The sequence below is a fragment of the Adiantum capillus-veneris genome, chromosome 4 (assembly GCF_014529385.1).
Source record: "Adiantum capillus-veneris isolate H3 chromosome 4, ASM1452938v2, whole genome shotgun sequence".
Lineage (NCBI taxonomy): Eukaryota > Viridiplantae > Streptophyta > Polypodiopsida > Polypodiales > Pteridaceae > Adiantum > Adiantum capillus-veneris.
The window spans coordinates 62,346,511-62,360,972 of record NC_140934.1 but is presented as its reverse complement, the minus strand read 5'-3'; the positions used below and the strand labels follow the sequence as shown (position 1 = coordinate 62,360,972).

Below are 14,462 nucleotides of genomic sequence, written 5' to 3'. Positions count from 1 at the left end.
GTCGCTATGAGCGTCGCAAATTTACAAGTAAATTTGCGACGCTCATAGCGATGCCGGCTAAGCTAAAACAAATAACAGAGAGCGCCCAAAAACTCAGATCTCAAATCTGAGTTTTTCGGCGCCCTCAAGCAAGGAGCAGGTAACGCTCTCCCTCTCTCTCTCTCTCTCTCTCTCTCTCTCTCTTTCTCTCTCTCTCTCTCTCTCTCTCTTTCTTCTCCACACACACACACACACACACGAGGAGAGGAAGGAGAGTTAGGTATGCTCCTTCCCTCTCCTCACTCTCATGTTCCCTTCCCCTCTTTCTCTCTCCCTCTCTCTCTCTCTCTCTCTCTCTCTCTCTCTCTCTCTCACACACACACACACACACACACACACACACACACACATAGTGTTTTTTTTTTTTTGGAGAGAGAGAGAGAGAGAGAGAGAGAGAGAGTACAAACATAAACAAAAATGCACACACACATACATAAACAAAGAATGCACACACATTGAGAGAGGAAAAGAGAGAGAGAGCATGCATAAACAAAAAACGCACACATTGAGAGAGAAAAAGAGAGAGAGAACATGCATAAACAAAAAACGCACACATTGAGAGAGGAAAAGAGAGAGAAAACATGCATAAACAAAAAAACGCACACACATTGAGAGAGAAAGAGAGAGAAACTAATTTAACATCGTAGGAAACTAATTAAAATTAAAAGACCTAAAGATCTAGCCGACGAGGAGTTGAACTCAAGACCTATTATTCAAGAGAGAAATGGCATAACCAATCTATCATACTTGGCATGGGTGATAGAAAGGTTATACCATTTATCTCTTTTTATTGGCACACACATCCACACACGCGCACACACACAAGAAGAAGAGAGTTATAACGTCGTAGGAAACTATCTTAAAAGACGTTAAAGATTAGGTTATATGTAGACTTACGTTAAATTAGATTTAGGTTTATTTAAGTTAAATTAGATTAGATTTAGGTTTATTTTTAGTTAGATTTACGTTTATTTAAGCTAGATTTAGATTTACGTTATATTAGATTAGATTTAGGTCTCCATAGACTGCGATGCCTGCATGAAGCGGGTGAAGAAAGCCCTCAATGGAATATAGGGTATTGCTGCCTTCACTCATGGTGGGCTCCGTCGATCCAAAAGTACTGGTGAAATGTCTTCAGAAGATAGGGAAGAAGGTGGATCTTCAGGGCGGCAAGAGTCACTACATCCCCGACAATGACCATCTAGACAACCTCTAGTTATTCAACAGCAACTTCAAAGTTAGTAACAAGAGCAAGAACGGTCCAAAGGGCCAATTGCTGTCGTCAGATGTGGATGGAGATGAGGCAGCGTCACCGCCGGAAGTAAACTCTCACATCTTTAGTGATGAGAATGCCAACTCTTGCCGAGTTATGTGAAAAATTATGTGTTAAATCAGTTTTAAGGTTCTTATAATCCCTGTTAGTTTAGTTCTTTGTTTTTAATATAACATAATTTACATTAGATTTAGATTTATGTTATATTAGATTAAACTTAGGTTTATTTAGGTTTACCCACACACACACACACACACAAGAAGAAGAGAGTTTTAACGTCGTAGGAAACTATCCCAAAAGACGTTAAAGATTAGGTTAGATGTAGACTTACGTTAAATTAGATTTAGGTTTATTTTTAGTTAGATTTATGTTTATTTAGATTTACGCTTATTTACGTTAGATCGAGTCCACGCAAGAATTACTTACGGTTTAGGGTTTAGAGTTAGACGAACAGTGAAAAGATCTATTGTGAAAAGATGTTAAGATGTTGTGAAGTGCTACAGCGAGAGAAGAGGCAAAGGGGTTTTGTCCACTACATGCAGTATCATGTAGAAGTGGGTCTGTAGATTTCTTGTACCCACAAATATAGGTATTGACCAATAAAGACGAGATTATAACCCGGTGGTTCTGATCTCCGTGCACCTCTAGACCGAGGTGTGCGGGGATTGGACATAACTAGAGAATGTGAGGTAGAGAGAGAGAGAGAGAGAGAGAGAGAGAGAGAGAGAGAGAGAGAGAGAGAGAGAGAGAGAGAGAGAGAGATAAGACGAAGAATGCCAATAGAATATTAAATTTGTTGTCCAGGTTATAAGATTTTTATCCTCATTATGAGTAGTGACGAGGATGTGGGACCGTCCAACCAAAACACCTATCTCTCAACGAGGGTTTTATGTCCTTGTAATCAATGCAAGCATGCTGTGCGACGGACAAGACGTGTTTCTTTGCAGCACGTTCGCGAATTTGGCGAGTTCGATCCATCTATTATAGATCGAGTTATTGCCAATTATAACTCGTCGGACTCTGACGCTGGCCAACAAGCAGCAATCTTGCAACCCAATAGACGTGTTCGCAGGCACTTTGGTCAAGCAGCATATGTGAGGCCACAAGATGTAGCCTCTGACAGCTCGGGGGATGATCATGCAGAGCACATTCCCAACGAGGCAATGTTTGAGCCCGAGATTGATGAAATGATCGAGACGATCATGGATTCAGAAAGGCTTATCTATGATGATATGAAAGGTGAAGCCGATACGCCATTGTATAATGGAGCACGTATGTATAGATTGAAAGCACACCTGGTTCTTCTCAACATGCAGGCAAAGTTTGGATGGAGTGACACTAGCGTCACAACGCTTTTCAGGTGATCTATTACAATTAGTTTACTTTAATAAAACTCTAAATGTATAATGATCTGATAGATTTTTACACGACTGTATCGTATTTTTATGTTGTGTAGATTGCTTAAAGAGCACATACTACCAGCTGACAATGTGATGCCAGATTCCCGAGATGAAGCAAGAAAGATTTTGCGAAACTTGGGGATGGATTACAATTCTATCCACGCTTGTCCTAATGACTGCATTCTTTTCAGAGGGGAATACATAGACATGGAGAAGTGTTCGAAATGTGATTCCGAAAGATATCGAGTAGATCTCCACGGGACAAAAATTCCACAAAAGGTTTTGCGACATTTTCCTCTGCTTCCTCGCATCAAGCATTTCTTCGAATGTAAGTCCATGGCCGCCCTAGCATCATGGCATGAGGAGAATAAATCTTCGGATGGTGTGCTACGAATTCCTGCAGATTGCGCAGCTTGGAAACATATAGATGGAACATGGTCGGATTTTGCAAGGGAGGCTCGAAATTTGCGCTTAGGCCTGGCTATGGATGGCGTAAATCCATTTGGTCAAAGATCAACATCTTACAGTGTATGGCCCGTTGTCATCGTCAACTACAACATTCCCCCGTGGTTGACTACGAAGAAGGGGCACCTATGGCTAAGCTTGATTGTGCCAGGGCGATATAAAGTGGAGAATATGGATGTGTATCTTCGTCCACTATTGGAAGAGCTACAACAATTGTGGATTGGCATATAGGTGGTGGATATGAGCCGACACACAGGACGACGGAATGCTTTGATCAGAGGCATTCTAATGTGGACCATGCATGACTATCCCGGGCTAACAGAATGCTCAGGTGATCTATTGACACTCCTCACTCAGACACTGTAAATCTTGTTTTTTCCCATAGTTGATCTATTATCATGTGTATACATGCAGGGCTTCAAACAAGCGGATACAGAGCATGTGTCACATGTGGACCTAGACTGAATGCACGTAGGGCGCCCTCACTGAAGAAGCAAATCTACGAAGGTCATCAAGCGTATCTTCCAGAGAATCATGTGTTACGCGATGGCTTTTTGGGAAGAGAGCCACCAAGGATGTCTGCACAAGCATGGTTAGAGCAGAAGGAGATGTGCGATGACGGATTGCCTCCAGGGATGAAGAGACTATCTCTATGGTACGAGTTACCATACTGGCCCCGACTCATGATCAATCACTTACTCGATCCAATGCACATATTCAAGAATGTGGGTAATCTACTATGGGACCATCTGACCGGCAAAAAAGATACTTTGGGAACCAGAGTTGACCTTAGAAATGTGGATCGTATGGAGCAATATTGGCCGCAAACAGCGTCTGATGGATCGATAAAACTCCCTAAAGCACCATGGATTTTCACAGGAGCCCAAGAACGCAAAGTAAAAGAGACCATTCGATCTTTGCGGACCCCCACTGGCGTAATGCACTCGCTCCGAACGTGTTTTACTAAAGAAGGAAAGCTTACCGGTTTGAAGTCACACGATTGGCATAAAATGTGTCAGGTACGTTCATAGTGGACTTTAATATCATTGCATAAAATGTGGACTTTAATATCATTGCTACACATACTTTACAGTTTATTTTACCGGTTGCCATTGAGGGATGTTTGTCTCTCGACATCCGTAACACAATCTACAAACTTGCAAAGCTGGTGCAATGGATCTCACAAAAGGAGATCAACGTAGACTCCATACCATTCGCCAAACTAAATGCTGCGGAGCTTGTGTGCATGTTTGAGAAACATTTTCCTACTACCATGCTAACCATTCAGGTGCATCTTCTTGTTCACATAGTTGATGAGGTGGAAATAGCTGGCACAGTTCATTCCAGATGGATGTTCTTAGAACGTTTCATGAAAACGCTTAAGGGATATGTGCGTCAAAAGGCACGTCCGGAGGGTAGCATGGCATAAGGTTGGTTGGTATCAGAGTCCCTAGTGTACATTGGAGAGTGGCTAGACGGATTTGATAAAGCCCGGGACACGCTATGGCGAACCATAGATGATGAGCGCATATCTGGGATTGTCATGTGCAATCTCGGTGTTGAGAAGAAGATGACGGAAGATCTAGAGGCTAAAATCAACCGATTTTGCATGCTTCACAATCCAGTGATGCAAAAGTGGATTTCACAATATGAGGATGCAAAGCAAGAGCGACAAAGGGCACGAATCGAGTGGAGACGGGGAAGACGACCACCGATGCACTATCCGACGGTTCTGGAGAGCCTACCAACATTCATGAGCTTAAGATGGTTGCACAACCAATTGAAAAGCGCACAACAATGCGGTGACGAAGTGACTGAGGAAGAGTGGGAGTACTCTCGGGGTTGCGCGACCAAGGTAAGTTTGCAATGTACGACTAGCTAGTGACTTTATTTCTAAACGTTTGAACGGCCACTCATAATCTTTGTTCGTTGTAGTATAAGTCATACACAGCAGCATGGTGTAAAGGTCGATATTTTAGGATGGAACGGATCGACAAAAAGCGTTTTACTCAAGATTGTGGAATCATGGAAAAATTTGAACAGTCTAGTCCACGACGTTCCTCTGATGCAGATCCTGTGGTGGCGGAACTCACTTACTTCGGCACGCTACAAGAGATTTTGAGGATCGATTACAGAGGATTTTTTGTCGACTTGTTCGACGTGCAATGGTTCAAGATAATCATGGAGGGTCGCAACGCTACTGTGCGTAGAGGAGAGTCTGGTTTTCTTGAGGTGGATTCTACTAAGAAATGGATTGACCTAAGAGACACTTTCGTACTACCTGAGCATTGTGAACAAGTAAGTATGTAAATAGTTAACATCCCCCTTTTACAAGTTATGTGCTTGAAAGCTCTCATGTAAGTTATGTGGCTCTGGCAGGTAATATTTCATCCTACAAAGTCTACATCAAACTGGTGGTACGTCATAGAGGTAGCCCCTCGTAGTGCAAGGACGTATGAAGGCTACCATGTGCCAATCACAACGACATCAATGGAGGAGATCAGAGAAGATGCTCAATTAGAAGCCGCTGCGGTGGTGCCAGACGAGTATCAAGATGCTACTACTCTATATGGGGTGCATGCAGAGGAGCTACAAAATGAAACAGAGGATATGTGTTTAAACGGAGAGCTCTATATAGATATAGGAAGTTATGCTGAGTTATGCGAGGATGAGAGAGAGATCTCTTAAAGCCACAAATATTGTATTTGAACAATTTTGCTCCGTGTTGTAAAAGCTTTGGCTCTCTAAGTACCTTCCATGGTGTATAACGCTCTTTTCTACTCGCGCTCACATCTTTTGATTGAAAATTCTGAGTTTTCGACTTGCCTCTTCTATCACTCAATTCATTGCGTCATTGTATTTATATGCGTCATTACGTCATTGTATTTAATGGTCTTTGCGTCATTGTCTACTCTATTCATTCAATATTAAGTTTAAATATTCGTGTGTTTAATGTAGGTATGGATGATGAGGAGTTTCTTTCTTCTTTGTCACCACAGCAGAGACAGTGGTACGTGGAGCGTCATCGCTCTGGCGTATCATCGCGCGTTCCTACTCCATCCGCATCTCCCTCTCTTTCGGAGCATTCGGCGCGCTCCGAAGCTTCGACGTCGACGAGACGATCTTCACACTCGTTTAGACACCAGCGCTCTAATGGTGGCGGTGGCGGTTGTTGTGGGGATTCCACCGCCGATGTCTCCACACCGCCTCGTGTTCGACGAGGCTCTTTACCCTCCCCTTCTTTGCCCGCCCCCACACCAGCCACAGCATCGCCATCTACGCCAGGTTTTGCGCGGCTGACTGTTCCTAGCAGCTACACACCTCTACCTACTCCGCCAGGAGCCACCCCACTTGACACTCCTCGCTTCGGGGCCTAGACGCCGGTGGAGACACCTGACGTCCGTACCCCCATCGACACGCCGCTAGAGACCCCTGTCGGGACACCCAGGATCACGCGTCACCGGCCAGAGGGCTTGCCTTACTCCGTCGACTTCAGCGGCGGCATCATCATGGATGATGATGGCAAGAAGGTGATCTCGCGCATGTGTGGTCTTTGCTCTCAGCTGTTTAGACACTACATACTAAACAAATGGAGTGAAGTACCAAGTGATTTAAAAAACAGAGTCATCAGCATACTTCATGATGAGTTTCCTGTTCCAACACGCGATCAGCGCTTCAATGAAGACCTGATGAAGATTCGAATGCGCGAATACTGCAAACACAAGCGTTCCGAAGTGCAAAAAGCAATCAAGCATGGGTGGAACAGGCCAGATTGGTTGGCCAAAGAAGATTGGAAGAATGCGAAGAAAGCAGCGCGCGAGAATCCCGACAAGTGGAAGCAACAAAAGGATGCAGCCAGAGCGCGAGTAGAAGCAGGGAGCTCGCACCACTTGGGGAGCGGTGGATGGACATCATTTGCGGCCGATTTTGTAAGTGTTTTCGCATTGCTCTTTATGTTCGATAGTTTAGGGTTTATGAGTTTTTTAATTCTAACATAATGAAATCTTTGTATGTTTTGACAGTGGTCGATGACAGGACGTGAACCCACACCGTACGAGCACGAGTACGCAGGCAGGAAGGGCTTAAACGCCCTGATGGACATTCTCAGTTCTCGCGGCGGCATGGTTAGTATTAGGGTTTACTCTTTTCTATTTTTTGTATTGTTTTATAAATGTCGTTATATGTTTATACTTACTGAAAGCTGTTTTATTGTCTTTTTTTGCAGAATCCGACAGATACGCCGCTTGGACGCGATGAGACGTCTGACTAAACGACGTCAGTTTAGCCGTAGCTAGATAGCATTAGTTTAGGGTTTCTCATAGCTTATGTATCATGAGACGGATTTTATACGTCTTTTTGAACCATGTATATTATTACATGTGTCACCGCAGTTCATTTTGCCAATCAATTCTTTATGCCTATGATGTTGTACAATTGTCATTATTACATTTGCCAATCAATTCATTTTGCCTATGATGTGTACAATTGTCAATTTTACGCTTGTCAATTTTGCAAACAATGCGTCTTGTGGGTGACTATTTTGGGTCTATTATCTACCCTTGCACTTTTTTAAAAAAGTGAATCAAGTACAATATGGTTGATGGGTGGCAGGGCATTCAATGCCCTGTCACCAAAAAAAAATTCTCTCGGGTGTCGCTATAACCGTCGCTATTTATGGCTCTCGAATGTCGCTATAGGCGTCGCTATAGACTTCTGTGTAACCGTCGCTAATAGCGTCGCTATGAGCGTCGCTATGAGCGTCTCTATATAGCGACGCTCTCATAGCGACGCTATTAGCGACGGTTTTAGCGACGCCGGGGGTTATAAAAACCCAGTGTATTTCCGTCGCTAACAGCGTCACAAGAGCACACAACCTCTTGTAGTGAAAAAAAATTTAAAAAGTCAAAAACTCAAAGATTCCAAAAAATGCAAAAAATCTAGGTTTAGTGTAATCCCACCTACAGATGGTGAGATCACACTAAACCTACATAGAGAAGTCTTACCGATATGATTTCATGACCTTACATAGCGCAAGGAAACTCTACCTACATAGTGCAAGAAAATTCTAAAGAGAAGGAAATGCTAAAAGAAAGGTAATGGAGAAGGAATGCACTCGACCACTTCTTTTATATGGAGATGAAATGTTTTTTGACTTTCCATTTTGATGCGCTTTTCATTTCCTATGACTTTCCATTTTCATGGGGCTTTTTGTTTCCTATACTTACCTTCACTTACGCATTTGAAATGTTTTGAAAAGAATTTTTATTTTTCTAAGATTGGGAGGCGCTACTAGAGAGAGAACATCATTTAAGTAGACCAAAATTAAATTTGGTGACAATGTGTCCCCGTGAGGTGCAAAAAGATGGGAGAGGAAGAAGAACACAACTAGCGCACACACAAAATTGCTTCTCTTCAATGCAAGATAAGCACAACATCCCAATCCACTTGATTCACCTTCCACTAGCAATGAAAACTTGTTCGCTTGGCTCAAAACACACACATACACCAAGACACACTCTCTCTCTCTCCCTCTCACAACACACACACGCACAAGAAGGAGACCGTGAAGAAGCAGCAAAAGAAACCCACTTGTGTATTGTTCTCCCTTTGACTGTCTACAAGAAGAACTCTATATGTCTATTCATGGCTACCTATAAAAATGTGTAAAAAAGAATACATTTAATAAATAAAAATCTTCAGCTACACACCCTCCAAGCAATGCTTTTTGTCCATTTATCTTATTTTCAGAGCTAGGCCACTACTTTTGCATGAGACCCATATATTATATGGCCGGCTAGGAGAGCCCCTCCATGCATGAACCACACCCGTACCACGGCACTTCTTAGAGTGTTGGAACTCCCACTTCCCTTCAATAAACAGGTTTATTATTTATTTTTTGTATACCTCAACCCCTACCTGCTACTCCCACTTCCCTTCAATTAAAAAGGTTTTTTAATTTGTTTTTTGTATACCTAAAGCTCTACAACAACCCACCAAGAAACACCAGCCGGCCACGACAGCGGTAGAGCAGAGGCAATACCACCTCCATCAACACCATGCACGGCGGTAGTGCCTCTGCTCTACCGCCGTGCAGGGGAGGCACTACCGCCTCCATCAACACCATGCACCCGCCCATGAGCACAGTGGGATGCCACAACCAACCATGGGGAGAGCTCTCCAAGAGGGACTCCCTCTCCTGCGATACCCTAAGGCTGGGTTCAGACTGCCCGATCCACTCCTTTTTCATATGTGCCTAGGCTGAGGTTGTTCAGACTCCGCAACAATATTTGCTATCCATGCTTATGTGGCGTGCTGACTGACGTCTAAGAAGGCTTGTCCCGGTCTACCCAACCAACCGGCAGCTTGTGCTTCACAAAGGCCGAAGCACACCTTTTGTCAGAAGCACTGCTATTCTAGCAGTGCATTAAGTGCTTAAGTAAGGCAATTCTTTGATTTAAATAAAGATGTGTGGGTTTACATCAGGGTATTGTGGCTTGAGACTACATGGTTGACAAGTTACTTTGTGCTTGCAGGGTCCCAAGAGGGACATGAAGTGCTACCTCACAAAAGGAGTGCTGATAGAAAAGAAAGGGACCCCAAAAGGTCTTAGTGCAAGTAATTGGGGTGTTGCCTGTTGTCTTGCAGCGTGCCATAAGCCTCTGCATCGTGACTGAGACGCTCTAGCTCTTTGCTGCCCAACCTCTCTCCTCAATATTTTGGGGCAATCTTTCACTAGATGACCCATGGCATGGCATCTTAAACACTGATTAGGCCTGCCAGTGACCTCAACCTTTGTGTTCTAACAACACCCATCGACTCGAATGAAATAGACTCTCAAAAACTCAGAGAGAGGGAAACTGCCACCTTTACAGAGGGGACAAGTGACTGGAGGACCAATTTTGACTGCATGGTGATCGTCGGGAGCGATAGGAGTGAAGGTCTTGTCGAAGTCAACTACAGGGTGCTATGCTTAGCCCTAAGCTACTAACCAAGCTTTGTACTTGTCAAAGGTGCCACCGCCTTGTACTTCACCTTGTAGATCCAGCGGTACCAATCACCTTCCTCTTTTTAGGTCAAGGAACCAACATTAAGCTGTCTTCACATCAAAATTCCGTAGCAATGGACCAAAGAGATAAAGCCTATCAGTGAAAGAGAGAAGAAAGGCTGCCACAGACAGAGAAGCGTGGTAAATACCACGTGCCGCCATAATAATCTGGCCGCGACCAGCACACCTGGTCCACAGTCTGAAACGTGGCTGTTCTGCATGGACATTGAGGTTGCATGCACACAGCACAGAAAGCACTCAATAGTGACCACTTTCAGTTGTTGGTGGAGCAGCATGCGTTCAAGAAGGGTTTTCAGTTAGCAAGCATTCCATGAAGAGAGGTCCATGCCATCTGAATGTATTGCCCTTGTATATGCAGTAAAGAATGCATGCATCCTCCAAAAGTATGCACCCTCCAAGTGTATTTCCCTCGTATATACACATGCAACTAATAGCACATGCATCAATCATGAATCAACAACACAGGCAGCACTGTCAACAACTCCTGACTAAGAATCTCATTGTCGTTTTCTTGCCCATGTCAGCGTCTTGCATAGTTCCAAGTGCCTTCAAGATGTAAGCATAGCCTTCAAGACCAAAACGTAACTGATTTCATCTGGAGAGATGCCCTCTCTTCCCATCCGCTGAAAACAGCCCCGAGCTTCCTCACCCTGCCCCTGATCAGCATATCCTGCAATCAGTGCATTCCAAGAGTCGATATTCCGGACAGGAAGCTCTTCAAGCACTTTTTGTGCTCTCTCAAGTACACCACACTTGGCATACATATCGACCAAGGCATTGCCAAGCGCGACGTTTTTTTTCAACAGCCCCTGACTATTAATATCATCGTGAATTTTTTTGCCCATATCAACGTTTTTCATAGTGACACATGCCTTCAAGATGCAAGCGTAGGTGATTGCATCTGGAAAGATGCCCTCGCCTCGCATCCACCGAAAACAGCCCATAGCTTCCTGGCCCTGCCCCTGTTGAACATATCCCGCAATCAATGCACTCCAAGAGATGACATCCCGAGCAGGGAGCTCCTCAAGCACTTTTTGTGCTCTCTGAAGTACACCACATTTGGCATACATGTCGACCAAGGCAGTGCCAAGCATGACGTTTTTTTTCAACAGCCCCTGACTAACAATGTCATCGTGAATACTTTTGCCCATATCAGCGTCTTGCATAGTGCCGCATGCCTTCAAGATGCAAGCGTAGGTGATTGCATCTGGAGAGATGCCCTCACCTCGCATCCGCTGAAAACAGCCCACAGCTTCTTCACTCTGTCCCTGTTGGACATATCCCGCAATTAGTGCACTCCAAGAGCCAACATTCCGAACAGGCAGCTCGTCAAGCACTTTTTGTGCTTTCTGAAGCACACCACATTTGGCATACATGTCGACCAAGGCAGTGCCAAGCACTTCTTCTTTTTTCAACAGCCCCTGACCAACAATACCATCGTGAATTTTTTCACCCATATCAACATCTTGTGTAGTGCCACATGCCTTCAAAATGTAAGCATAGGTGATTGCATCTGGAGAGACACCCTCACTTTGCATTCGCTGAAAACAGCACAGAGCTTCCTGGCCCTGCCCTTGTTGGGTATATCCCCCAATCAGTGCGTTCCAAGAGACTACATTCAGTACAGGAAGCTCCTCAAGAACTTTTTGTGCTTTCTGAAGTACACCACATTTGGCATACATGTCGACCAAGGCAGTGCCAAGAACAACATTTTCTTTCAACAGCCCCTGACTAACAACATCTTCGTGAATTCTTTTGCCCATATCAGCACCTTGGGTAGTGCCACATGCCTTCAAGATGCAAGCGTAGGTGATTGCATCTGGCGAGATGCCCTCACTTCGCATCCGCTGAAAACAGTCCAGAGCTTTCTGGCCTTGCCCCTGTTGAGCATACCCTGTAATCAGTGCGTTCCAAGAGCCAACATCCCGGACCGGAAGCTCCTGCAGAACTTTTTGTGCCTTATGAAGTACACCACATTTGGCATACATGTCGACCAAGGAAGTGCCAAGCACCACATTTTTTTTCAACAGCTCCTGACTGACAATATCATCATGAATTTTTTTGCCCATATCAACGTCTCGCGTAGTGCCACATGCCTTCAAGATGCTAGCGTAGGTGATTGCATTTGGAGAGATACCCTCGCTTTGCATCCGCTGATAACAGCTCAGAGCTTCTTGGCCCTGCCCCTGTTGGACATATCCCACAATCAATGCACTCCAAGAGACAACATCCCTGACAGGAAGCTCGTCAAGCACTTTCTGTGCTTTTTGGAGTACTCCACATTTGGCATACATATCGACCAACGCATTTCCAAGCACAACATCTTTTTCCAACAGCCCTTGACTGAAAATATCATTGTGAATTCTTTTGCCCATATCAGCATCTTGCATTAGGCCACATGCCTTCAAGATGCAAGTGTAGGTGATTGCATTTGGAGATATGCCCTCTCTTTGCAACTGCTGAAAACAGCACAGAGCTTCCTGACCCTGACCCTGTTGGACATATCCTGCAATCAATGCACTCCAAGAGACAACATTTCGGACAGGAAGCTCTTCAAGCACTTTCTGTGCTTTCTGAAGTACACCACATTTGGCATACATGTCGACCAAGGCATTTCCAAGCATGACGTTTTGTTTCAACAGCCCCTGAGTAACAATATCATCGTGAATTTCTTGGCCCATATCAGCATTTTGCATGGTGCCACATGCCTTCAAAATGCAAGCGTAGGTGATTGCATTTGGAGAGATGCCCTCGCTTCGCATCCGCTGAAAACAGCCCAGAGCTTCCTGGCCCCGCCCCTGTTGGGCATATCCTGCAATCAGTGTGTTCCAAGAGACGACGTCTGGGACAAGAAGCTCGTCAACGACCTGTTGCGCTCTGACAAACGCACCGCACTTGACATACATACTGATTATTATGTTGCCCAGGTATGTGTTCTTTTCCAGTAACCCACTGTCGCGAATATGAGCATGTATCCTAGTGCCTTGGTACAAGTCCTTCTTCTTAGCACAGTTTGTAAGTGAGTTCACAAAGAAAAAACTCATTCTGTTCCTCTCCACGTTTGTTTGCGTGGGGCGGTGCTCGGTGAACACGAAACCACTGGTGCCTAGAGAGAGAACGAATCGAGCCTGTGCGCGCGCGCCGGCTCTCTCCACGACATGTAGACTACAATGACATTTACTTTCTAAGCGTTTACAGGTGGTCGCTTCATATGATCTACCCTCCGCTTGGAATGATTTACGCCATTGCCAAAATCAGGAAAAGCGCATGCTTTTAATATTTTATCACATAGATCTAGTGTCCGGTGAAGTAGGGACGGGTAAACTGGGTGTGAGTGTATGTCATGCCTACATGGGCAAAGGCGTGCATTAGCAAGACGATAGGGCTTTTGTGTGACAACCGAGAGATTTCAGGTTTGATCCACACTCATCGATGCCGGTGAACTAGGGGTGAACTCGAGGCACTGTCTTTGCCCCTAGCTCACCAAGCAATCTGACGGTTGAGATCTAAAAATTTGAGCCCTATATCCCTCCTAGCCATACATTTGTGCGAGATAGTGAGGAGGCTCTACATAACACACATTCTTTCATATGGTTGGCCTCTCTTTTTTTTTTAAATGGCAAGGGAAGGGGTTGTATTATGTGTACAAAAAAAACCTCTAGAGATGCTCAATGGCCTATCACCCAGAGGGAGTAAAAAAGCAAAATAACAATGTGAAGTAAACTTCAAGATGGCATGTACGATGAGTGTAAAATGAACCATTGGGGAGGTGCATAATGCTAGGTGATGTGGGGATGGTCCCGACTAAAAGAACTGATGATCTTGCCCATGTATGAAGAAAGGTGCATCAACAATGCTTCACTGCCTTGGAGGAGCCAGCTGAGGTATCCCATTGACTGCGAAGAGTATGCAACACCTCAATCCAAATGGCTATCAAAATTGTGAAAATAGGGGAAGATTGTGAGCCTAGAATGTGAGCACATCGAGCCTTCCGTATGGTCCAAAGAGTAATGCTACATATTGTAGTGAAAAATGTGTCCTGCTAGTAGAAGTCCAACAAGTGGCTTGCAAACCGAGATCATTTGCAGAGTGCTCGCTCTATATCCTAAGGAAGTAAGCATGAAGACTAGGTCTTACAGCAAGCCATGAAAAAAGGTGTATGACCCCGAAAACTGCAAAAGCCACGCAATTGCCCCTCGTGTCACAAACCCACCACATA

At 44.5% G+C, this 14,462-nt stretch overlaps 1 protein-coding gene across 1 annotated transcript; it reads right to left on the bottom strand.

The window, feature by feature from the left end:
* Positions 1-9,684: 9,684 nt before the first annotated feature.
* Positions 9,685-13,421, bottom strand: LOC147459292 (pentatricopeptide repeat-containing protein At3g09040, mitochondrial-like). Its single transcript, XM_086510587.1, has one exon. It carries the CDS (start codon positions 13,285-13,287, stop codon positions 10,792-10,794), a length of 2,496 nt encoding a protein of 831 aa, XP_086366713.1. The 5' UTR covers positions 13,288-13,421; the 3' UTR covers positions 9,685-10,791.
* Between the last annotated feature and the right edge of the window lie 1,041 nt (positions 13,422-14,462).

What these genes read in the sequence shown, in the direction of transcription:
- LOC147459292 (XM_086510587.1), bottom strand. Translation starts at nt 13,287, where the DNA reads ATGAGTTTTTTCTTTGTGAACTCACTTACAAACTGTGCTAAGAAGAAG.